General features: G+C 36.1%; 1 protein-coding gene across 6 annotated transcripts in view; it reads right to left on the bottom strand.

Moving 5' to 3' along the window:
- The window catches only part of LRRFIP2 (LRR binding FLII interacting protein 2), a 101882-nt gene that overhangs the window by 15635 nt on the left and 58455 nt on the right, over positions 1-27792 (bottom strand). For 2 of the 6 annotated variants that reach the window (XM_054729651.1, XM_028131234.2), the window contains exons 4-7: positions 15886-15930; positions 14405-14521; positions 8453-8623; positions 3728-3820 (exon numbers count right to left, since the gene is read on the bottom strand). In XM_054729651.1, coding sequence (XP_054585626.1) covers positions 3728-3820; positions 8453-8623; positions 14405-14521; positions 15886-15930 — 426 coding nt within the window. Of the gene's footprint in view, positions 1-1137; positions 1231-3727; positions 3821-8452; positions 8624-13166; positions 13239-14404; positions 14522-15885; positions 15931-22622; positions 22713-25985; positions 26052-27792 lie in introns of all 6 variants that reach the window. The other 4 variants (XM_028131149.2, XM_028131195.2, XM_028131232.2 and 1 more) reach the window with 4 other exon arrangements.

The following is a 27792-nucleotide window of genomic DNA, read 5'->3' as shown; positions in this document are numbered from 1 at the left end:
AGCTATACATTTTTCACATCTCATTTTAAATTTCCCAAGTAAAAATTTAAATAAAATCAGTAGCTCACAATTTTAAAACTGTTAACAGAGTTGTTAATTTATACTGCAGAATGCTCTTTAGTTTTGGGTAGAATTTTAGAAACTTGGTATTTAAGTATTAGAAACTCTAAAAGGTAGCTTTATTTCTTTAAAGCTTTTGGTCTACCGAACTCTTCAGAAGGCATTTTGTTCCCCAGGTGATCATTAATGACAGGATAGGGTCACTGGAGGTGTGAAAGGAACTGGATACTAAACAGACCGCCCCTAACAATGGAGGGTGTGATCCAGAGGGTTATGTCTATCACAATTGCTCTTGGGGATCTTTCTACTTTTCCTTAACCTAACTAACCCGTTTCCCCGCCACAGCCATTCCCTGAGAAGGTAAGCCTCTGGCAACTATGGCTCTGTGGACCCCAATTGCAGAACAGATAGCTCGTGCCATGAGATGGGGCTGCCAGTCAAAGGGCACACGGGTGAGCTGCTGGAAATCTTTTCAGCCTACTGTGCACTTGGGACCTACCTAAAGGGCTTAGCAAAAAAGCACTGAAGACTTTTTCCTTATCTGGGCCCCTGCTTTGGGGAGTTATGAGGTTATAATTAGAGATGACGTCATAATTTGGCAGCTCTAGCAAATCTGACATTCCTATCCACTTCCGTAATTAAACTGATTTTAATCTCTTCCTATTTTACTTACCAAGGATTTATGGAATGCTAATAACCTTTCCCCCAGCCCCACTCCTTATCCTCTTGCTCCTTATCCGAATTGTTGCAATGTAAGGATATAAAGCTACCCACAGAGTTTGAATTAAATGCCTGTGGCTGCTTCTGGATAAGAATCTTGAGGAAATAAAGAACAACTTCCTTAGAAAGTTCCTACTGGTAGGTTTCACAAGCCCAGAGGCAGTGAGAGAGTAGAGTTCTTTCCATGCACAGTATCAGGTTTTCCCCTAAAAGTTTGTCTTCTGCTTGTTATGTTTCATGCTGTCTAAATGCTTAAAAAGAGTCGAAAGGACAGATTTTTTGGAATCTCTAAGTTAAATTATATTGGTCTATTCCTCGTCGATGAGCTTGGGAGTAAAGCCCAATTTCACTTCATACCCTAATGCTTTTATCTTTCCAAAGAAGTGTCTCCTGGAGCTCAAACACCTCTTTTGTCATGGTGTCTACTTTCTGCTGCATACGTTGATTCTCCTGCAGAGGAAGAGGGGAAGAGAAGTAATGAAAGAGCAGAAAGAAACAAGGGAGGAGGTGAGAGAGAGGAAAACAGAAATAAAAGAAAGCGGATTTTAAAAACGGTACGAGGGGAACGTCTGTGATGAACAGGAAAAGCAGGAGTTGCTGGCTAGAAGGAAGGAAGACATCCAGCGTCTCGGAGACAGGGCTCTCAGCGGCTCACCGCTATAAAAGGAAGGCAGGGGACTGGGAGTAAGTTCCAACCGCAGCTATGCGGCAGCAAGCCAGCTAGGGTTTCTGTGTGCACCCAGCTCCACATGTGGACTCTTCCTGAGAACTGCCTTTTCCAAACATGGAAAAACATTTCTAAAGAGGGAAATTCAGATTTGCTTATGATCCTTATCATAAAGGACAACCAGTAGTTTTAAACTTTATTTTCTAAGCAGAACTAAAAAAATACAAGAGAGACATATCTTAGCTTCGTCATTTTGAATTTTTGTTAGAATCTATGCTAGAAAGAAAATCATGCATTATAAATGAATACTCACATCAATGTTTAGAAAAACTAGAAATTAGTATTTAGTCATTCTTAAACAACTCTTCTGTTTAGACAATGATGCTCAATTATCCTTTTATGTTTAACAGGTTTTCTTTTATGCATTATTGGTAAATTATGATCTCCTACTTTCCTTAGTCACACATTTCTTATATGTTTTACCATGAGATTCTGCAGACCAAAAAGCATTGTTTTGTCATACTCAAGATTTTTCAGTTATACATAAACATGGCTAATAACATCTAAGAGATGTTAATTCTAAAAATAAGAAACACCTAAAACTAATTTAATGTTTTTAAAATTTGTATACCCAGCACCCTGAGTTTACAAAGAAACCACAATGAAAAATTATAGAAATCATGCATTACAATTCCTCTTGAATGCCATCATCAAATTAAAAACTAGAACACTTAACCATTTCTAAGCTACTGAATTTGAGAAGCAGCTTTATTATTATTCTGAAATCATAAAAGGGGAAAAGTATATATCTTAATTTAGAGACAGAAGTAACAAGTGGCTGGCACAATGACACACAAAAACATGAAAGGACAAAAAGAGAGAGGAATTCACACTTTAAAAAATACCAGCAGGAAATAGAAGTTGGATAATACGCTTCTTGCCATATATGGAAAAACTAAGAAAACTAATTTCCATTGTAATTTTATATTTTCAAAAGTTATCTGTGTCTGCATTTAGAATAGTCAAACTCTACTTGCTTTCAGTAGGCCAGTTTCCATTCAATTATTCTCAAAAATGAAAAGAACACAAATGCACAAACAGAAAAACAGTCATTTCTTTTCTTCTATTAAATAGTTATTTATTTAAAATAGTTTTATATTGATTTCAGAGAGAGGAAGGGAAAGGGAGAGAGGGATAGAAACATCAAGGAGGAGAGAGAATTGTGATCTGCTACCTCCTGCACACCCCCTACTGGGAATCGAGCCAGCAACCCGGGCATGTGCCCTGACTGGGAATAGAACCATAACCCCCTAGTTCATGGGTCGATGCTCAACTATTGTGCCACAGCAGCCGGGCTTAAATGTTGTTGTTCTTTTAAGTCATTTATAGGGAGAGAGATTAAGTGAGGCAGGTACCTAGGTGGAGGAGGGAAGGCGGGGTGGGAGGTGGGTGTGGGTGGAGGTGAAGGTGTCTGAGTGACCTGGGATATGGATGAGTGAGTATGGTAAGTGAGGCATCTCCTACAGATCATTAAGAGATGGCCTTCCTGTTATCATTCACATGTCATCAATACTAAGTTAACATTAGAGCTCTTGGGTAAACACACCAAGATTAATAGGCAGGATCCCTTACCAACAAACTAACTTCATATTTACAAAGAACGACAAACCCAAAAGGAAAAACCACAATTAGAGAAAAACAGAAATGGCATGTGAGGTAGTAGACACAGAAGGATGATAAATGCTATCTTAAGATCTCTTGGTGGACCACACTGCTTCCCATTCCTAGAAGGCTGCCAACACTGATGCTCAGAGTCCCTCCACCAGGAGAAAGGTGAACTCAGCACTGGCCAGCCTTTGCCTTTTGGTATATAAGGTGCCTCCACAATTTATTTGCGTCTACCTCAGTGAGGATCAAGCTTCTTATTCCCCCAGAACCATGTTCCCAAAGATAGCATTCACTACATTCCAAAGAATGATGTACTCTGTAATCTTTCCTTTACCCATTTCTTAAGATGTCTGTAGGAAAGAATGTGCTTAGGAATAAAAGCAATTACAAAAGCTTCTATTATTAAAAAGGGGACTGTTTATAGGGTTCATAGTATTAACTGTTTAAGCCTTTATGTTTCACGTTTATAAAATTGTAGGATACAGCTAAATATGAAGAGACAAGTAGTAAACTCTTTGTAGTATTTTAACTCCTTTCCCTCCCAATGCATACCCCTCATCCCATTCAATGCAGTTTTTCAAAATTAAGTATTTCCTCAGTTCATGTACATACCTCAATAAGCTCATCTCTTTGTCGAAGGCCTTCTTTAAGTTCATCCATTTTATGCTGCAGCACACTACACATATGTTTCTGCCTTTCTAACTCCTGTTATTAAGCAAAAGATACAGTTTACACAGATAATGGCACACAACAAAATGAAACATCTACAATATAATAACATAGAGGCTAAGTATGTCCTCCAGAAACACCCCTGAACTGCCGATGCAGAGTAACTTAGAAAAATTCTGTGGTCTATGGAAAGGTACAGAAATTTTTCATTTTTCATCTTATAGGATTATATACCTAGAAAACCCAAACTAATCAATGGCAAAATTACTTGGAACAATGAGATGACTTAGTAAAGTAACAGGTTAAAAAATTACCATATGAAATTAAAAAATAAATTTAAGAAATACATACATGTAAACTTGCAAGAATATACAAAATCTATCTGAGGAAAATTATATAAAACATTTGTGGAAGACAGAGAAGTAGGATTAAACCAATGGAAAGGCATTTCATCTTTTTGGAAATAAAGACTCAAATATCATAAAAATGTCAGTTCTCTCCCAAATTAATCCATACATTTAATTAGAGCAAGTAAAGTTGATTACAAAGTACATCTGGAAGAAAAAAATGGACAGAAAGCATACTGGAAAGGAAGAAAGCCAGCCTTATTAGATATTAGAACATATTATAAGGCCCACATAATGAAAACGTTGTTGTGATGCCTCATGAAGACAGATCAATGAAGCAGAATAGAACAACCAAAAATAGACCCAATTACAATATATTAAGTAGAACCAATAGACAAATACATTGAACAACAACAAAACTAAAAGAGCATCTCAAATCAATAAGGAAAAATACTTTAAAATTAGTGTTCGGATTACTAGATATCTGTATGGAAAAAGGAAAGTGAGACCAAACCTTGCACCATACATCAGGACAAATTCCAAATGGATCAGAAGTGTTCAGAAAGAAGGAGGGGTAATGGAGAGAGCAAGGGAGGGAGGGCACAGTTATAGTACTAAAGAAAAGATGAGTGAATTCTTATAACCAATAAATGAGGAAAACATTACTAAAAGTGGCTAAAAAATTTACAAGCAAGAAGGAGAAAGAGATACTAAATTAAATAAAAATAAAAACTTCTGAACAGCAAAAGACTATAAACAAAGTAAAATGACTGCAAAAAATAGTTACAACTTATATAAGAGACAAAAAGTTACTCTCTATTATAGTCTCTAAAACTAGAAAGAAAAAAACCACTACTATATAGAAAAATGGACTAAAAGGTGGAGAATTCACAGAAAAAAAATTGTTTTGAACATGAAAAGATGATCATACTAAGAGAAATAGAAATGAAAATCGTATTTCTCACTATAACACTAGTAAGAGTCCAAAAACTTGACAACATAATTCAGGAAAGTACCATGAGATAGGAAACAGGTCCTCTCATACATTTTGGTGGGAATACAAAATGGTATAACCCCTACAGAGGGAATTCAGCAGAATCTAGCAGCCTTACCATACCTTTTGACCCAGGTAAACCCACTTTGATGACTCCCCCAAATAAAAAGACCTACAGGTACATAATTTTTGCAGGACTATTTTTAACAGCAGGAGACTACGAACAACTCGAATGTCCATTAATAGGGAATTGGTAGAATCAACTATAGTACATCCACACAATGAAAGATCTATACAGTGATTTTTAAAAATGAGGAAGATCTCTATATACTACAATCATAAGGTGGTTAAATCAAGGTGCAGAATAGTATTTACAGTATGCTACCATTTTCTAAGAAAGGAGGAACATATATATTTGCAAATATTTTTTGAATGGCAAAAAATATATATCAACTTAGATTAAAAAATGGAAGAATAAACTAGAAATTTAAAATTTTAAGGAAGGGAAATAGGGATAAAAAAAAGAGCTAGAAGGTTGACTTCTTTGAATATGTTTTTTGTTGATTTGACTTCAGATATATGTAAACAGTTTACATAACTGTAAAACAAAAATAAAAAGCAATTCCTTGGGGAAGCAACCCAAATATCCTCTGACATATACATGGATTAATGTGGCATATACACACACAGTGAAATCTTATTCAGGAAGGAAATCCCATTACAAGCTACAACATGAACAAACCTTGTTTGAGAGCATTATGCTAGAGAAATACTGTAAGTCAGTCATGAAAAGACAAATATATGAGTCCACTTATATGAGGTATCTAGAGTAATAAAACTCATAGAGACAGAAAGGAGAATGGTGGTTGCCAGGAACTGGGGGGAGGAGAAAATGGGGAGATATTTAGTAAGTACAAGGTTTTAGTGTTACAACATGAAAAAGTTTTGGACATACGTTTTACAACAATGTGAATATACTTAACAGTCCAGACTGTACACTCTAAAATGGTTAAGGAGGTAAATTTTGTTATATTTTTTTTACCACAATTAAAAGTAAAAATAATTTAAAAATAAAAAGCAAAAAAGCAATTTCTAAATATTGAAATAAATGCAGGGAACTATATAACCAGTTAGCAACATAAGCACAGGGACAAAAACTATTTCAAGTAACTTTTAAAAACAATGGTTGGACTATATGTAGCCTAGCAGTCAAATAACAACCAAACAGAACAAAACAAAAAAACATAACTATTTTAAGTAATTATATTGTTGGTGGTAACGTTGGTATTGCTATTCTGGGTACTGTGGGATAAAGCAATGAGCATAGAATATAACATAATTACTATCATCCTCAGTGACTTTAAGAACTGAAAGTGGTAGTGTGGGGAAATAAGGGATGTACATATACTAGTATAAGGAAGACTCTAAGTAAAAACCCTAGAGTCCTGAACATGAACTAGAACCATAAGCACATTCTCATATTTTGACTTTAAAAACTTTTGTTTTTTAATTATTTTTTAAAATATCCCACATACATGTTCACCTGATGCTAAAAAAGCTTATAATCAGCAACGAACTTGGTGGCAAGTGCAACCCTGGCAACCATAGTAAGCTATATTGTTAAAATGTGCAGAGGGAAAATCACTTTCACTAAAAGAGAAGTAGGGTTCCTTGGACAAACAGCTGACTCCAGATCTGTGCATGAAATGTACCAGATGAGCCTGGAACACCTTCTTGTGCTAGACAGCAAAGAAGCTATCAAAAATAGACTCTTGAGCCCTGACTGGTTTGGCTCAGTGGATAGAGCTTCGGCCTGCGGACTGAAGGGTCCCAGGTTCGATTCTGGTCAAGGGCATGTACCTTGGTTGCAGGCACATCCCCAGTGGGGGGATGTGCAGGAGGCAGCTGGCTGATGTTTCTCTCTCATCGATGTTTCTAACTCTCTATCCCTCTCCCTTCCTCTCTGTAAAAAACCAATAAAATATATATATTTTAAAAATAGACTCTTGAGACCTAGCTGATTTGGCTCAGTGGATAAAGCATCAGCATGCGGACTGAAGGGTTCGGGTTCAATTCCGGTCAAGGGAACATGCCCGGTGGTGAGGGCCTGAGGTGAAGGAAGGTGGGGAGAAGGGGGGATGGGGGAGGAGGGAAGGAGGAAGACTGAAGGGGGTTGATGGGGGGGGAAAAGGGGACATATGTAATACTTTCAACAATAAAAAAAATTTTTTTTAAATAGACTCTTGTCAAAACTTGGGAATCAACCTGAAGATGTTCACATTAGTTAAAGGTTGGACAATTTGAAAATCAGAATCTATCTACCTATCTATCTATCTATCTACCTACCTACCTATCTACCTACCTACCGATCTACAAAAGCCTAATGTGCAAAGTGTCCCCTCGGGAGTTCGACCAACCGGGAGTTCGATCGCTCACTATGATGTGTGCTGACCACCAGGGGGCGGCACGGAATGAAGGAAGGCCCCGCAGCTGGGGAAGGGAGGCCCTGGCCGGCAGCTGCTAGGGACCCTACTCATGCACAAATTTCGTGCACTGAGCCTCTAGCAAAATCTATAATTGATTAAAATCATCAAATGTTTGAATACTTGACTTCTTAATATTTTTTTAAAAAGAAACCAATAATGGATGACTATGAAAGAATGCTAAACAACCAATTCTTTATTTTGAGAACTCTTTATCTTGCCCTTCCTATCTAAGCTGTCTCACCTGAGTAGTAAGAGATGAGGGGGCATTTGCTTTAAAGATGGAGTTACACTTTAATTTTCCCTCTGAGATTTTAACAACATAGTTTATAGAGCTCTAAAGAAAACATACATATATTTCTGACCCATGTCTCCACAATGCTGTTTCTAAATTACTGATTAAAAATTCTCTCTAATCATTTAGAAAATAGCTTTTCTTGAAAAATGGGGGAGGGGAGAAGAAAAAGAAAAAACTGAACCATCGCACTGCAAGTCTTTGAAGCTTTGTGAAGTTCTAGCCAGTCAAAACAGGAAGAAATAAGTAATTAACTGTAACTGTCCCAATTAAGAGATAGAAAATAAAGATAAAATTTGAGTTCTATTCTATTTTCAGAAACTAAAGAAGGTCATAAGCTTCTCTTTAGTAAAATTAATCTTATAAAAATTTAAAAAGAAAAATATTTAGGACCTGTTATGTTCTGTCAATTTCCTTGGACCAACTGGTTTGACTGAAACATCATTCCCAGGTATGCTGCATGTTTTCCATTAAGCCCCAGCACTTTTTAAATGGCAGATTTTAATTTTCTGATCCAAAAGGAAAGTGTAATACAAGATGAGCAGTTACCTTTGATTTTTCTTCATTTTCTCTATAAAATTCTGCCATCTGTTCCTCTTGTTCTTCAATAACATCCTTGAGGGTATCTACCTGGTAGATCAAATTATTCTTCTCATTGTCTAACTGTGCATTAGAAACCATGGCTTTCTTGTATTTTTCTTCCACTTCAGACAAAGACTCCTAAAAGAAAGTCCAAGTCATGAGCCCGATACCTAAAATATCATGTTCACATACATAAACTATATACAATATATAACAGGAAAACATAGCACTGGCACAAACACATGAAGATGCACTTTTGCAAAATACAAGCAGTTTGGGGAACTCCTTGTTTAGTAACATGCACATACAACAGGGGGATGATAAGCCAAAAAGGCCAATGAAGAACTTTATATGCCCTCTGCTATCCAAGGCAAGAAAATCAAGCAGCAATGTTGCCTCTGAAAGATGAAAAGATGTGTAGACAACTTGTATTTGTCAGAGAAACAAAATGAAGAATCACTAAGGTTTTCAGAACCTTATAGTTTTAACAACAAGCTGTTTGGTATTCAGAATGCAATGATACAATAGAATACAGCCGCACTTTACACAAGTAAACTTCATACTCATTTGAATTTTGCTACTTCCTGGACATTTGTTTTCAGTACTTTCCTGGACTGCATAATGATGCTAATGTAAATGTATAAACATTTATTTCTAGCAATTACTCAACTTTGAGTCATATCAAAATAAGTAAACAATTAAAAAATGATTACTAATAAAAGCGTTACCATGCCCTGGCCAGCCGGTATGGCTCAGTTGGTTGGAGCATCATCCAAGGTAGTTACGTTCAATTCCTGGTCAGGGCACATACCCAGGTTTTGAGTTTGATCCCTGATTGGGGCATGTGCAGGGGGCAACCGATGAATGTATCAATGTTTCTCTCTGTGCAGGGGCAACCGATGAATGTACCAATGTTTCTCTCTCTCTCCCTCCCTTCTTCTCTCTAAAATCAATTAAAAAATTTAAAAAAAGAACTACCACAAAATGCTTGAAATTTTATATTCTAAGTTTTCTGCCTAAAATAGCTTATAAGTCTGTTCTTTAATGACTATGTCTAATTTGGTAGATTACTACTGCCTAGTAGCTCTTTTCAAGCTAAAAAGAAAAATATTTCACATAGAAAAAGTCATCACTGTTGGAATAAATAACTAGTGCAAATGTTGATCAATGCTATGGAAATGAGAGTCCAGACACTTATATTTATGATCAACTGATTTTTGACAAGAGTATTCAGACAACTCAATGGAAAAAGAATAATTTCTTCAACAAACGGTGCTGGGACAATTGAATATCCATATGCTTGAATGAAGCTGGACTGCTATCTCAAATCATACACAAAAATGAACTCAAAATGAAAGACCTAAATTAAGAGCTAAAACTATAAAACTCAAAGAAAACATAGCTGTAAATATTCATAAACCTGGAGTAGGCAATGGTTTCTTAGACACGACAACAAAAGCACTATCAATAAAAGAAAAAATAGAACATAAAAATTTTTAATGTTTGTGCTACAAACAATACCTTTAAGAAAGTGAAAAGACAACCCATAGAATGGGAGGAAGTATTTATAAATCTTATGTCTGATCAAGGACTTGTATCCAGACTATATAAAGAATTTTTACAGGTTAATAATAAAAAAAGACACAAAGTTCAATTTAAAAATGGGCAAGGATTTGAATAAATATTTCTCTCAATGTACAATAAGCACATAAAAACATGCTCAACATCATTAGTAATTAGAGAGATGCACATCAAAACCACTTCAGAACTACTGGGATGGCTATAACCTACAATGAAAACAAAAACAAAAACAAAACAAAACCAAAAACAGGTATCGGTGAGGATATGGAAAAACTAGAATCCTCATACATTGCTGGTGAGAATGTGCCACTACTTTGGAAAATAGTTTGGCAGATTCTCCAAATGGTAAATATAGAATTTTCATATGACCCAGCAATTCTATTCCTAGGATTCTACCCAGGAGAAATGAGAAGATATGTGTATATAAAAACTTGTACACAAAAATATTCATAGCAGCATTATTCAAAATAGTCACAAATTGGAAACAACCCAAATGTACATCAACTGACAAATAGATAAACAAAATGTGGTAAATCCAACAATGGAATATTACCCACACACATAAAAAAATACAAAAATACACAGACACCACAGATACATGTTACAACATGGATGAATCGTGAAAATATTAAGTTAAATGAAAAGTCAATCACAAAAGACAACATATGGTATGATTCCATTTATATGAAATGTCAGAATAGGCAAGTCCACAGAGACAGAAAGTAGATTAGTGGCTACCCAGGGCTGAGTGTGTGTGTGGGAGATAAGAAGTGGGAAATGACTGATAGAGGTTTCTTTTTGGGAAAATAAAAATGTTCTAAAATTGGGTTGTAGTGATAGTTATACTACTCTGTGGCTCTGCCCCAAACCACTGAATTGGGTACACTGTAAATGAGTAAATTTTATGGTATGTGAATTATATCTCAGTAAAGATACACATACACTTAATGAAGTTTAATAAACTAGGATTGTATTAACAGGCAACATTTATTCTAGAATTGGGAACAAATACAATCCCAATAAAAAAATATAAGCAAAGTCAATTGTATAGTAATTTAAATATGGTAATATCTTAATATAATGCAGAATTTAGGATGATTCTGATCCATCTTAAAGGCTAATAGCATCCAAAGTTCTCCTCACCACTCAATCCATATAAAATGAAGCATAACTGCATGAACGCTGGAATCTAAGCTAGTTCAAGCAGAAATGCAAGACGCAATGTCTAGCACAAGAAATCTGACATAAAACTTACGTAACGTACTCTTCCTTTAAACGAGATCACAGACAACGGTTTTAAATTTAAGGATCAAGGTAGTGCTAGTGATCTAGCTTACACAGTGATACACATTAAGAATTAGTTTTACTTAAATACACCTAAGTCAGTGATTTTCAAAGTGTAGGTTCTGAAGGAGCAGCAATAGCATTATCTGGGAATTGAATAAAAATGTAAATTTTAATCACCATCCCAGACACATTAAATAAGAAAATCTGGGAGTAGAGTCCAGCAACCTGTATTTTAACAAGACTCGGATAATTCTGGATGGGGTAGAGTGGGGGAAAGCACCCAAAGGCAGACATACTTAAAAAACGAAGTCATGAACAATGACCCAGCATCCTTTTTAATAGGATACAGATATATCACATCACCTTGCTTCAATCAGATATTTTTAATGATTTTTCTTCCACTTAAAAGTCATTTCAAGGATAAATATAACGTGAAGTTAAGTTCAATTATACGCTGACCATAAATTAAGAAAAGTGATCTTATCTGTTCAAAGTCTCAGATAAATTTAATCTGTTCTTTTGTTGCCTTCAAAAAATGCAATAAATGGTAGATCTAAAGGTAAGAAAAAATGTTTAACTAAAATAAAAAACAAGTGAAAATGCCTGAGTGGCTTGCTTGCTTTCCTGATACATTATATTACACATGAGATTTAACATGAATGTATTTATTTAATGTACTGGCTTTCCCCCCTTGATCCAAGATATTTCCAAAAGTCATGTCTAAAACCTTGAAAGGAGGGGCAGCTTAAATCCTGAAAATTAGAGCAGTAAGACTAACTGAGCACAGTAGCGTTCTAACCCTAATTCTCCTCATGTTTACTGACAGCCTCACTTTGCCACACCAGCAGCTTGCAGGCTTCCCTCAAGGGCAGTCTCCATAGGACTTCCCACGCTTTCTGGTTAGGAGTCTCACCTATAAGTTCCTTATGAACAATAATCACCTGCAGGAAGATTTTGGCTGGTAGCCAGGTGACTTCCAATCACACCAGGGAGACAGATGAAACCCTTGCCCATTATCCGGAGTCAGCTTTCTGAATGCCTTGCTTATGCTTTTTTAGAGGCCTGTTGTGCTTTCTGTTTTAAACCGGGATATGTATATGTTCGGAGAAACTTAATTTCCTCATATTAGGCTTGAACTTCATAATAAAACATAGGGAAGATAACCAAGTGCCATTTACAACCAAAGTATCTGCCTCACATGAACACTTATATTGAAAACTGGCAGCCATCCTTGCTTGGACAAGATAAGGCCCATCGACATTGATCTCCAAATTCTTTAAGGCACTGAATCTGTGTAATCCTTTTTGACCTATAGGTTAAAAACAAGAAAGAAAGAAAGCACAGGCCTCATGCTTCAGAGTCCTTCCTCCAGAGGGAATATTTATAACAGTGCTCTTAGATCCTTCCTCCCCTGCCTTTAACAGAATTAGGTGACAGACACAGGCAATACTCTCTCATTTACCTCGGGAGAATTTTAAGGTCAATTCTCAGTTAAAAAAAAAAAAAATTCTTAGAATACTTTCTAGGTGTCTGCCCAATTCAATTTTGTATGGCTAAGACACTATTTTACAAGGTTTAAAAACTGTAAGGTATAATATTACTGGATAGTCCAAAAATCATATACTAAACATGTAAACATAAGCAGAGATTGGAAGTTCGCCTTTCCTATGCATTGCAGGCGAAGCACATGCTTGAAAGACGAACACTGTTAGTGAAGCTATGTGCAGTGGGGTTAATAGAACTCGTGAAGCCACCATTACCAACACTTCTGCGTACAGACAGCATGCTTCGGCTGCAGAATGGGCCCTGATACCTTTAGTTCTTTAAGCCCCTGCATGTATCTCCCTTCTACATCCTGTATCTGGTCCTTAAGGTCATAGATATCCTGCAGGACATAGGAATGAACCGTTGCATAAAACCATCCACAAACATATCGTAAGTCTCAAAGAATTCAGATGAAAATGTGAATTGCAATTGAATATTCCAGAATAAAAGCCCCAAATATCAGGGTACACAAACGTAACTGCCACTTCCAACCACTACAAAGGGCAAGCAGATCAGGTGACAGTGGGGCTGGAGAAGGGCTGGAGAATGTATCTAAGGAGTTAAACATTTTCTTGGCATTAACCCATGTTGAAACAGCATTAGCAAATGGGGGCGGGGGCTGTATATAGAAAAAAGAAAACTACATAAATTATAACATTTTAACATAAATTTTAGAATTTTATAAATCACTTAAATATTTAGCATAATCTTTAGCTAGAACAAGTAAAATATGTAGTAAATTAATTCTAAGCAGCAAATTTTACTGACTCGTGCATGGATATGAACAAAGTTTTCTTTCAATAACTTCGTTACTGATCACAACTAATTTGGGAGAAAGAAAGTAAAGGGAGGAAAGTTAAACATAAAACTTTTCAACACAATGTCAAATGAAAGAATCCTAAGGAAACCAAGCATTTGCTCCAAATGTTACCATAATCCTTATAAGGAAAGTGAAGCAGGTTGCATTTTAAATGGAAAATACTGTTTCTCTTAGTCCTGGCCCTGCTGTGGATGCTTGATTTAGGTGGGAAATAACTGCCACAGGGCCCTAAATACAATTCTGCAATTACATGCAGGAGCAATTATCCAAGGCCGGTAATACACAGTTTCTGTATTGTACTTCCTCTGCCCCATTCAGTCCCTCCTCCGTGGGTTTGTCTGTCTTTTATTCATTGATTCATTCAACAGACATTTATTGAGGTTCTGATAGGAGCCAGTTACAAAAATCTCATTTCTTTCAAGGAAGTCATTCTCTCGAAGAAATACAAGTACAGAGCAAGCACAAGCAAAGTCTGAGGCTAGAAAGAGAACAGAAAAATTAACCACTCTCCTTCATTTCAGACCAAAGTCACATTCTTAAACTGTATTAATAATTTTCTCTTAAAGAACTCATACTCCTTCTCTTTCTACTGCATCACATTAAATGTTAAATAGTTTCAGTATCCTAGTATACTGCAAAGAAGCCAAAAAATTGTTTCTAAAAAGCCACCAAAAATTGTGGTTTACCCGCAATTCACTTAATGAGGTGTCTGGATCTATTAAGCTGCTGGTGTCCCCGCTTCCTCGTCTGGATGAGTTTCCACTTAGAGGGGTTGTTGCTGAGGCAGAATTTCGAGATGAAGGCTAGAGAAAAGAAATATGACACTCTAAGTCTTGTTTCTTTAAAAATGTTTGCTGTAGAAACTAAAAAAGGCAGAGTGGTGAAGGAGATCTAATAGTGTGGACGAGAATTTACCCAAGTGCAACCCACAGGCAGTTCAGGTTGGCTTTGGGGAGGGGCACCCAGAGAAGGGCTCAGGCACTATAAGCATAACTCCCGTCACTCAAAACATTTTAATGGAATCTAGAACTCATAATACCTTAGAAGGAAATAGTTGGTGTGAGAGTTGATTGTTTTCTAAGTTTATTTTTGCTACACTGTGAACAATACTGGGTTGAACACATCAGGTTAATTTTTAGATTTAGAATTTTGTAATTGGTATGCTAATTAGCAGTCCTCTTATTTATTTCCTGAAGCTGCTTCTTTAGGATCTTTTCTTTTTCTAATATTTTGTTAGAGTTGGAGATGCTATTTGCAGCTGAGAGCAACAATATCATGCATCACTATGATTTAGACTGCTCTTCCCACAATTAGTTTAAATGGGCGATTACGCAGTTGGATTAAAAAATGGCATAGATCTATGCTGTCCAAAACAGTAGCCACAAGCCCTGTGTAGCTATTGAGCACCTGAAATGTGATTAGTCCAAGATGAGATTTTTTTTTAAGTGCAAAATACATGCCAGATTTCAAAGGCTTAATGCAGAAAAAAACAATATAAAGTATCTCAATAAATTTTCATATTGATTACGTTGAAAATATTTTGGATATTTGGGCTAAATAAAATATATTATTTAAATTAATTTTACCTGTTTCTTTTACTGTTTTAATGTAGCTACTAGGAAATTTAAACTTACACACATGTGGCTTACATTGGTGGCTTGCACTATATTTCAACTGGACAGAACTGGTATATCTTTTTTGGATACAGCATAAAAGTAATCCTAATAATTTCCTTAAGATGACTATCAAAAAATACTTCTGGAAGTAAGTTAGAGACTTTGACACAAAGCAACTCCCAGAAAAAAAGTTATTTTACTTCAAAGAAATAATTTATCTTAAAGGGGAAAAAAATCTCAGCGGGTGTCACTACCATTCCTAAAGACACTTCATTTGCAGTGTCTTCTTCTCAGGATCAAATTCTAGAGGAATGAAAATCAAAACAACAGCCAAAAGCTTAGGAGGTGACATTCAGGGAAATAAAACACAGTGTCTTTACTCTTCCCAGTGCTTCACATGATTCAAACTCAGAGGAATTTGGGGGTCAAGGACAGGAAATACATGAAGAGAGGAAGAGGAACACCATCAGCTCAACTGTAGTAAAATCAAGAATGAAAGTAAGTGTAATTGACCTTGAGAGTTTCATTCCCTTAGGACTTTATATACTCACTCTTGTATAATTTTCAGCATACTGTTTGTCAGATTTCTCATCCAACTAGAAAAGAACAGAAATGAAAATCAGAAAAGATGCTCAGGCATGTTGATTTTTTTAGGGGGAAAAAGAAGTGACCTCATTTGAGTTCTCCAAGTTCAAATGATGTTTGGAACCTAAAAGTAAACATGCTAAAACTGAAATAAAAGTTGAAATATATAAGACAAAAGGTCAAGAACTTAAATTCTTACCCTAAGGAAGACATGAAGCAAGCAAGCAAGCAAGCTCTTCTTTAGCAAAAGTTTACAACTTTTAAATAGATTTTCTTTTCATGGAATTTGAACACATTAAGGAAAACTATAAATAAACTTCAATTTTAGTATTGCAAATGTTAATACAAAAAAACTTGTACACATCCACAGGAAAAGTCTGATACAACCAAAAGCTAAAAACTTTATTATCTAAACATTATTAGGACACAGGACACATAGATAAGACTAGTAAAATTAGCCAAAAAAGTTCAGATTGGACTAAAGCATGTTAAATATATCATCAAAAAGAATTTCCCCACAGCATTAAGGATTCAGTTGTTTGTCTTTTTGTTCTATTTTGTTTTGTGGTGGGTTTTTGTTTGTTTTTTTGTCATACATACAAACATGTTTGTGTGTTTTTTTAAATCAAAGAGCACAACAAAAGAGTATTCAAAATAAGCCTTTTTTCCCACTACATCATATCCTGACCTCCAATTCTCAATCCAAGGGCAACCATCTCCCAAGTCTTTAAAAAATTCTAACAATAGTGTCCCAAATACATTCTATATCTTCTTTTTTCCCTTATCAAGTTTCAAAGATTAGAGAAAGTACTTCATTTTTCTTCATAGCATTTATTGCTTCCTGACCGATATTTAATAATTTATTTATGTCTCTCTCTTTGACGTAAGCTCTATGTCTGTGTTCTTTACTGTAATCCTAACACCAAGAATAGCACCTGGCATAAAGAACTCAAAATTTGTTGGATGAATGAAAAATGACTCTTACCCATCTTTACTTGTAAACTGACCTCTGTTTTAACAGTTGCATATGCACTAATATGCTGACAGGTTTTCAGGCTGTTCAAGAAGTGAGGTACCTTGCCCTAGCCGGTTTGGCTCTGTGGATAGAGCATCAGCCTGCGGACTGAAGGGTCCGGGGTTTGATTCTGGTCAAGGGCACATGCTCAGGTTGCGGGCTCAATCCCCAGTAGGGGGCGTGCAGGAGGCAACCCATCAATGATTCTCTCTCATCATTGATCTTTCTATGTCCCCCTCGCCCTTCCTCTCTGAAATCAATAAAAAAAATATTAAAAAAAAGAGGTGAGGTACCTTAAAGGTTTAGTCAAAAACCCTGACTTTACAGCTGAGGAAAGAGAAATTCAGAGGTGAAAGGTTGATCAACTACAAAATGCCAGAACTGAATCCAGATCTCAGTTTTGTGAATTTCAGCCCAAGTATTCGTATTATTTACTTCTATATACTGTCCCAATTACAATTGATGCGAAAAAAGTCACATAGGACTTAACTAAATATAAATATACCCAGACTCCAGCTACCGAACCAACCCTCCCAGCCCAATCTAGAGAAGAGATTTAAAAACCTTCTTTCTTAGTTAATTATTAAAACAGAAAACGTCATTATTTCTGGCTCTTTTCAGACCACTTCACTCTAACTTCCTCATATTTTAAAGTTTTTCTGTTCTTTTTCATTACATTATTGCATTCAATTTCTCAGTAAATATCTTTTATTATGAGTACTATATCAATAATATTAGTACTACCTTAGACTTTGAACTCTTTTTGCTACTTCTTGCTGTAATACTCCAAAAAGGAATTGATTTTAGTTAACTCTGATTTTTTAAAACTACATATGAAATGTTTTATAACAACCAGGCAATGACAGTAGTTTTTATATTGGCAATCTTTGCCATAAAAAAGGAATAATCTTCCATTAGATCTACACTAGTAAAATACATAGCCTAATATTTAATGTGTTATTCTTTAGAGTGAAAGAAATACTATACCTAAATAAACTGCCTTATTTTCCTCAGAGACTCTCCCAACTCTCTTCTACTAATGAATTAAGAAGAAAAACAGAGCATTCAGAAACATTTTTCTAGGTCGATTTGAAATCCTGTCTCATATCTCCCCTCCCATAAAAATGACCCCAACCCTCCCATTCTTTAATAGTCAACTTGGAATAAACTTACATTTCGGAGGTTGCATCACTGACCTAGTCCATCGCAATGTTGATTCTACTGCTTTCACTCTCTTCTGACAGATCCCAATTGTCGCAACATAAACTGATGATGTGCCAAACCTCAGGGATTGTAAAGCCAGCAAAATATGCCTAGAGCAGCCATGCCGCAGTCCAGTTATTTTGGCTGCAGTGACTTGGCCAGAGACTCTTCAGTTCTCACTGCTCAGCCTTTGTGCTATATTATGTGCTGCACTTCATTTCAACAACATGCTAGCTGAAACCTGGTATTCTAAAGCCCAGTGCTCTAACAGCCAGGAGGTCTACATAGCTGCATTGCCCAAAGAGTATGCCAGGTCCTGAAAGGCTTTTTAAATGAATAAAATGTAATTGTGTTTACTATATTAAAGTATAAAATAGGGAAGGATTGGAAAAAGGGTACAAACCTTCAGCTAAGAGATGAATAAGCGCTGAAGATCTAATGTAAAACATGGCAACTAGAGCTGATTTTAAAAATTGTATATAAGTACTATGGAAAAAAGATATGCACTAATATGAAAAATGACTGTAGATTAATGAGAAATCAGAAAACAAAGGCTGTATGTACTATATGATCACAATTCTGTAAAACAAGCAAATTAAACTGCAATACTGAAAATTAATGAAAATAAAACTGCCAAGAAAAAAAAAAAATCAAGTGCCTAATAAAACGGTAGATTAAAAAAAACAACTAAGCAAAGCTTTTATTTTGCCCTAGAGTAAGGCCTTGAGGACTTGTTCATTAATACTAACTATAGCCAATTAGTCTCAAAAAATTTCAAGTTGCCAAAACCGGTTTGGCTCAGTGGATAGAGCGTCGGCCTGCGGACTGAAAGGTCCCAGGTTCGATTCCGGTCAAGGGCATGTACCTTGGTTGCGGTCACATCCCCAGTGGGGGGTGTGCAGGAGGCAGCTGATCGATGTTTCTCTCTCATCGATGTTTCTAACTCTCTATCCCTTTCTCTTCCTCTCTGTGAAAAATCAATAAAATATATTAAAAAAAAAATTTCAAGTAAATATTATGTCACTGTGTTCTTAAATAATTAAATAGGTAATTTTCCCATCAAGAAAAGGGCATTTTTCTCCTTAATGGTTGTAAATAGAGAGTCAGCTAACAGGCTTGTAATATTTCATATTAGTATTAATGTACAAAAAAAGAGTGTACATGATGGCAAACTTTATATTGCAATTTGAATGCTTCAAGTTCAAAAGCAATATTTTCTTAAAGATTTCAAATTATCAACTAGTAAACAAAGTCTTAAATATCTTTCCCATATTTCAGTGATAAATACTTTTGCCTTATTTATGTCTGGGACATCTGAAAATGCTTTGCTCTTGACATTATATAGATTGTTTCTCTTGAAATCTAAATTCCTTGATGATTTGTTAAAGTTAGCACATGTGAGAAATATTTCTTAGAATATTTACTTTGCCCTGGCCAGTGTGTACAATGGTTAGAGCACCAGCCTACACACTGAAGAGCTGCGGGTTCGATTCCCGGTCAAGGACACATAGCTGGATTGCAGGTTTGATCCCCATCCCCAATCAGGGCATGTGCAGCAGGAAAACAATCAATCTCTCTCTCTCTCTCTGTCTGTCTCTCTGTCTCTGTCTCTGTCTCCCTCTCTCCCTCCCTCCCTTCCTCTTTCCCTCCCATTCTCTCTGAAAAGCAATGGAAAAAATATCCTCAGGTTAGGATTAACCAAAAAATAAAGAGTATACAGGCAGTCCTCGGGTTACGTCAGACTCGACCTACGTCATTTCGTGGTTACGTCGCCATCTCCTATTTACAGTATTTATAAAAAAAAAAAAAGTTCTGTCATTTCAATGTATGTACATATGTGCTTTATGTTTTTTTATTATTTATTTACCACAAGTAAAGGTCAGGAATTGTTATCTTTCTTTTAAAATTTTTTTTTACTGTTTCACTTCATTACTGCTCCATGTGAGTGACATAGGTGGTTATGTAGGTGGGTTCCGACTTACGGCGAAAATCGCATTACGTTGCGCCATAGGAACGGATCTCCGACGTAACCCGAGGACCTACTGTATATGTTGTTAAATCTTTGAAACTCTGCTTCTTCTTCAAAGATTAAGAGGACCTTTAAACTTTACTTTAACCTATGGCTACTTAGTTAACAGATAATTTAAAGTATACTATAGTTTGTTTAATATAATCATTAGATTATAATTCTTTGTTAACTTCTAATTTACATATACTGACTTGATAATGCTATTCAGAAATTCTGTTTGGGGGAAAAAGAAAAAAAAAAAGATCTGATTCTCCAAGTGTAAGAGTGAAGGGAACAATTAATTTAATATTCTCCTGAAAGAAAACAGGCCAAGGATTCCATTCAGAAATGGTTTAATTATTAACAATCAGTAAAACTGAAATGAGCACATTTACATTATTTTCCTTTAATCTAGCCTGACGTACGGACAGAAAAGAACACAACGTAGAAGAAAAGACAAAAGGCTGGAATAACATAATACTGCATAAAATCAGGGCCTGGCACTCTTTTTAAGCGTCTCCTAGCTAGCGGTCATAAACTAGCTGACTATACACATATATTTGATCCAGAGTGGAGAAGCCAGAAAATACCATCAAGTCCACTTTTTATTTGTCTACAATGACCTGAACTATAGGATATCCTTTAAAGGAAATATTAGAGACAAATTTTTTGATCTAGAAAGATGACCAGCAAATATTTTAGGCTTTGCCAAGAGGCAAAAATTAAAGATATTATATGTATAGGTTCTTAGATAACCATTTAAAAATATAAAAACCACAATAAATTGAAACTTTTTGAATAAAAACAGAGCATTTTAGCTGTAGTGATGAAAAAAATATATATACATATATACGACTCACAAGCTATAAAATTTACAAGGAGCTGACCTGATATGCAACCTGCTCTAGAGAATCTTTTGTTTATGTGATTAGGTGTACAGCATGATTTGCTATACATACAAGCTATGTATATTGTGTGTATGTATGTCAAGTCATCGTATTATACACCTTAAATATGTACAATTTTTATTTTAAAACTTGTAAATAAATCAAAATAACTACCTGGGGAAAGAAAAGTTATATTTAATTAGTAGGGGCCCGGGGAGATTTTTAAAAAAATTGTCAACCTTTTCACTTCTGTGTAGTCACTAAAATAAATTACCAAGAAATACATGTAAGAACTACATGACCACTAATTCAGACATCACAAATTAGAGGCTAGTAGAATTAAAAGTTTTTAAGAGAAAAAGTAAACACAATAAATTAAATTTGTTTACATCTTGATAAAAACAGGGAGGGTACTAAGTGAATCAGAGAAAGCTTTATTTCAGGGAAATCAGAAAATGGCATTATTTCCGTCTTCTAACTGTGTGCGGAGATTCCTTGATCTGACCCAGGATGAGATGGGACTGTTACACAGCCAGGTTTGAGAGCCACCAATGCAGAATACGTACAGACCACACTTAAAATTACTTTCTGTGATGAAAGTCTTTCAGAAATAGCTATTTAAATACATCCGTGATGTGCTAAACATAAATAATTATCTCTCCATTAAAAAACTGTCTAACTTCCTGTGAAGAAACACCGCCACTCAACTGCTTCAAAGTGCTTGACAATCAGGAGTGTGCTGGTTCAAGGGCAAAACACTACAGTAATGCCAGCAACAGAGAGGAGGTGTCACAGGGGTAAAAAGGCTGTTAGGTAAACCAGGCAAGCAGAGAGCTGCGGGTGGGGTTCCTTCATTAAGACAAATGCCCCAAAGCATCTACTGGACAGTCTTCCCTAAATTCAGTCCATGATGAATGTGAAAACAATGGATAGGCATTTCTCCACAGCAATGTTATACTCCAAATGTTTAAGATCTATTCAGATTCTTCCCAGTTACCATAAATGAGTGACACTTTACTAAGTAGTACCTTTTATTGTTCAACCTACAAAGTTCACCCAGAACTTTATAGATTCATGAAAACAAAAAGGGAAGAAAAATTTTAAGATAGATCAGAAATATCTAAATATGGGCTAGGTATTAGATGGTTTTAAAGAATTGTTTTAAATTTCATTAGGTAAGATAATGGTATAGTGAGTATGAAAAAATTCTCAAAAGTTCAGTAGAGAGACATACTAAACTATTTATTGGGAAATGACATGATGAATGGGATTTGCTTTAATATAATTCAGGAGGGAAAGGAGGGCAAGGGGAAGAAAAAGATGAAACACAATTGGCAAAATACTGCTAATTGCTGCAGCTGCTGATGGGTTTTCCTTTTATGGGGGAAATTTTCAACAGAAAAGTTTTTTTAAAAATCAGAACATATCAATATATACATTCCAAAACAAGTACCGTAACTGTATTTCATAACTGTGTTCAAATAAATATTTCCTGGGCAGTAAATTGAGTTTCTAGTTTTAAAACAGCTAACATATTAGACTTTAGTTTCACGCCTGAGACAACATAAGCACCCCATGCAATCCACTCACGCTGCTCAAGTCCAGGACACTGGCATCATCCACCTCAGAGACAAAGCTCCCCCTGCGATTGGAGCGACTGAAATAATCAGCAGCAGAAACCTTTCAGTCAGGAAAAAATGAGATGCTTTAGAAGTTAAGAAAAGAGAGAAAAGGGTAAGAACACTGGCATATAGGGGGAAAGTCATTTTTAGTGTGTGATAAAGTATCATGAAATGAATTGAGGAAAACTACTGCAATTAGCCTACTCTAAAAAGTAAAAAAGAAACCTAAAGGGCTTCCTAAATAAAATCCCAGCTCCCTCAATTAAGCTTTATTCATCCCAACTGGAGTTCTACACAGATCATGTGCTGCCTGAGGGCCAGCACACTCTCCCATGTTTAAGACATGTACCACCAGGAGGATTCTAGTATAATATCTACCTAAAGCCTCTACTACATTTCACAAATTTATTATCCATTATAACTATCAACTCTTTTAAGCACATACATGCTGAACGGAAAATTATTTTTGCATTATCCGATTTCCACAGTTCCCTCTGAAGACCTGGAACTGTAGAACACAATAATGCAGTACACTGGCTCCTTAGGTTCCCCAAACACCAGTCATTTCCCACCTTAGACTCTGGCACTGACCGAGAAAGCTCTTCTTCCAGCTCTTCAAGCAGCTGGTGCCTCACATTTCACGTCTCAGCTCAAAGGTCACTTCCCGCAGAGAACCCTTCTCTATCCAAAGGGACACAGACACACACACACCACACCCTCAGTGTTGCCTATCTTATCACCTGCTTGTTCTCTCCACAGTCCCAGGGTTGCTTTCTTTGTTCCTTTCTTTACTAGTTTATTTTCTATTTCTTTCACTAGATATAAGCTCCATGAAGTCAGAAATCTGGGCTGGCTTATCCTTATTCCCAGCACTTAACACAGGGCCTTGCATATAATAGGTACTTCATAAACATTTGTTGAATTAATAAATGACATTTTCCCCCTCACTCATCAGCTATTGCTTACCTCAGCTTTGATCACCTTGCTTAAAAACTCCCATTCCCTGGGGACCCAGTGCCCCCGAGCCCTCTGCTGCCCTCGCTGGGCCATCAACAGCCGGGCCCACTATAAATATATATTTCATATAATGCAAAGAAAGGTAATTGGTCTTACAGAGGAAAACCAAACAAAACACCTCTTCCCTTCCAGGAAAGGAATATGGAAGCCCATCCACAGAGACAAAGAAGGCTTACAACTATAAAGTTTTGCCAAGGGTAAATATGATCAAGCAGTAATAATTTTATTCATAGTAACAGTAATACTTCTTTGATTTACAAATACCTAATATTTTATTTGTACCTACTGTCTCAGAATTTTGATAGTTATAGTAATTCATTTAATCCACATATTAAGCCTACCTACAAAGATATTAACATCCATTGTAAAAATAAAAATATTGACATTACCCCAGCTGGTGTGCCTCAGTGGTTGAATGCTAACCTATGAACCAGGAGGTCACTGTTCGATTCCCAGTCAGGGCACATGCCCGGGTTGTGGGCTCGATCCCCAGTGTGGGGCATGCAGAGGCAGTCAATCAATGATTCTCTCTTATCATTAATGTTTCTATCTCTCTCCCTCTCCCTTCTTCTCTGAAATCAATAAAAGTATATTTTAAAAAAAGAAAAGAAATTGACATTAACACACTAATAAGTTGTAAAAGTGGTTCACGCCCAGGCACCATTATTTTAAAGTCCCTCTCTTTCTATTAAGAAGTACAAATCAGGGCACATTGCCCAGGTTGCGGGCTCAATCCCCAGTAGGGGTCATGCAGGAGGCAGCCGATTGATGATGCTTCTCAGATGTTTCTATCTCTCTATCCTTGTCTTTTCCTCTCTCTCTAAAAATCAAAACAAACATTATTTTTAAAAAACACAATTATAAAAATAGTCATAGGGATGTAAAGTACAGCATAGGGAATATTGTTAATAATATTGAATATTGTTAGTAATATTGTAATACCTATGTATAGTGTCAGATGGGTACTAGACCTCTTGGGGTGATCAATTCATAAAGTATATAAATGTCTAATCACTATGTTGTACACCTGAGTCAACTGTAATTGAAAATTTTAAAAATAAATTTTTATTATAAAAAATAATAAAGTCTCTGCCTTTCTACCCCATCATTTTTTAAGGTGCTTTCAGATAGATGTCTTGGATTTTTCTTTCTCCTTCAGCTTTGAATGTGAGCATTAAACTGGCTTGCGAATGGACCACAACTGCCTTTAATTAGACTGCTGGGTTTTTTTGTGTTTTTTTTTAACCCTCACCCAAGGATACTTTTCCATTGATTTTTAGAGAGTGTGGGAGGGGGTGAGACAGAGAGAGAAACATCGATGTGAGAGAGACACACCAATTGGTTGTCTCCTGCATGCACCCAACCAGGCCTGGGCTGGGGAGGAACCTGCAACCTAGGTACATACCCTTGAGTAGAATCAAACCCGGGACCCTTCAGTCTGCAGGCCAACGCTCTATCCACTGAGCCAAACCGGCTAGGGCTAGACTGCTGGTTTTTTGTGTTTTGTTTTTTTACAACAAATCTCACAAACACTTGGTGTTCCCTTCTCTATGAAACTTCAAGTTTACAATCTTTCACAAAACACAACTCATTAAATGGCCTTCTATTTTCCTTTAAGGAATTCTAGCCTCTTAGTTATTGGGCTCTTTTTTTTCTAGCTCTAAGCTGACACATCAACGTACTTTTCAAATTAATTCTTAAATAAAGCAAAAATGTCATCAGCTCCATAAAACTTCCCAGCTTTATTAAAAGAGTAACCTGAAATTATATAATTTGTATTTTAACATAGCTATTTGTTGTCTTTACAATTATTACTCTAATTGAATTCTAAGACCAGAATTTAAAAATTTTGCCATCAGAAGCTCTTAAAAAGTTCACAGGTCTTAAAAGATGTATAAACAATGGTTAAATAAACAACAAAGAAAGAGACTGATGGCCACATGCTTTATATTCCATAGTTATGAGTTTTATACAATGTGGAAGCATTAACTTTGCTTGAGAGACTTTGTTTTTGGTGCAATGTGCACATAAATATGCATAAAACAGCAACAAAGAATAAAAAGAGAAAATCTTTCAAATGTACAATGACTAACACAGAAGAGATGTGAAGAAGCAAGTTAGTAATAAAAGGTTATGTAGCCAGAGAATATGTACTGTCAGAAACACATTTTTGAAGGCAACTTATTCATATAAGTTAAATAGGAAGAAAATGCTCATTTTGTCAAATACAAATTTCACTTTCCCACAGATGTCATGTGATCCACAATGGTGCGATTTTAAAATTTGTGTATGTTTGCATGCAAACCACGCTCACCGCACTCTCCCTTCGCCCGCGACTGGAACAACCAGAAGACGCAATGCTTGCAGTGTCGTCGATAAACTATAGATATTAAACACAGATAATAAAAAAGATGCAATTTCACTACAGGTCCTACATTATTGTGAGGACATTAGGTAAGGTTTTGGGAAGAATTCACACACTCTCTATGAGCATTATAATTGGCACCACCTACTGTGCATCATTAAATAAAAAAGCTGTTTGAAGATATAATGAATGATCATTAAAAATAAAAAAATATTTCCAATATGCACAAAGAATAAAATAGTACTTTATCTTTTATTTAAGTTAAAGAAAAAGGGAGTGGGGAGGCATATGTAAACCAGCCAAATCCAGCTTTCATGCTTTAAAAACCTTTGGCTTTGGGACCCCATTAGGATCAATAGATACATTTAATGTTTTAGTTTGAGAACTTTAAAAAATATTTTCAAGTGAACTAATATAAGTTAAAGACAGATTTCCTACCAGTATTACACTGAAATGATGTTCTTATTTTCTTTATTCATTCCTAAGCAACTAGTGGAGACATTTCTATCATCACCCTACACTTTTCTTCCTGTTTCATCAGCAGTACAAAGGCTCATCCTCAGTATGTGTAGGTTATCTCCATTCTGACATCACTAAGAAACCATTCTGGTATCACTAAGATAGTAACTCTGAACCCACCTTGCAAATGAAACAGTATCTAGCCAGCACACAAGGACAAGAGTCTATACTTGATGAAAACATATTATAATAACTTTGTTTGCAAGAGGCCATCATACTTGAGACATTAAAAATGCTACCAGGCCCAAGAACTGACAAGTAGAATTTTATTAGAGGGTGGATTAAAAGTACACTTCCTCATGCGAAAAGGCTTTTTTATCTCCTTAAACATCTCTGAGTAATTGTGTGTGTGTTTAGGAGTAGAATTCTTGAGAAGTGCCACTTGGAAATGGCAGGAGGACAGGGCCAAGAAAGTATAAGAAAGCCCATATAGCTCAAATATTCCACTTAACCAAGTAACATGTGTTAACCATTAAGAAACTGCTTTAGTAATTTCTTCAATTTTGACACTGCCAAGAATAACAAGGTAGCTTCTAAAGTCATAATTTGCTATTGGAACTATAAGTTAGTACAGTCTTTTTGGTGGGCAATATGGTGAAATGCATATACTCTTTGATCTCCCCATTTCATGATTAGCAATTTACATAGAAGATCTACTCATAGAAGTACACAAAAATATATAAGAATGTTCACTGTACAAGTGTCTGTAGTAGCAAAAATCTCACAGCCTGAATTTCCAACATTAGGAAAAGTAATTTTTTAAATGTACAACCCATGTACTAATGGAATAATATATCACCATTAAAAAGAATGTGCTGCCAGAGCCAGTTTGGCTCAGTGGCTAGAGCGTCGGTCTGCGGACTAAAGCGTCCCGGGTTCAATTCCGGTCAGGGGCATGTACATTGGTTGCGGGCACATCCCCGGTGGGGGGTGTGCAGGAGGCAACTGGTCGATATTTCTCTCTCATCGATGTTTCTGGCTCTCTGTCCCTCTCCCTTCCTCGCTGTAAAAAATCAGTAAAATATATCTAAAGAAAGAAAGAAAAAAAAAGAATGTGCTGGCCCCAGCCAGTTTTGCTCAGTGGATAGAGCATAGGTCTATGGACTAAAGGGTCCCAGATTCGATTCTGGTCAAGGGCACATGTCCAGGTTGTAGGTTCAATTCTCAGTAGGGGGTGTGCAGGAGGCAGCCAATCAGTGATTCTCTCTCATCATTGATGTTTCTATCTCTCTCTCCT

This window comes from Eptesicus fuscus, chromosome 18, assembly GCF_027574615.1.
Source record: "Eptesicus fuscus isolate TK198812 chromosome 18, DD_ASM_mEF_20220401, whole genome shotgun sequence".
Lineage (NCBI taxonomy): Eukaryota > Metazoa > Chordata > Mammalia > Chiroptera > Vespertilionidae > Eptesicus > Eptesicus fuscus.
Note: the sequence above shows the minus strand (reverse complement) of the source record. Positions and strands in the feature narration are given on the sequence as shown.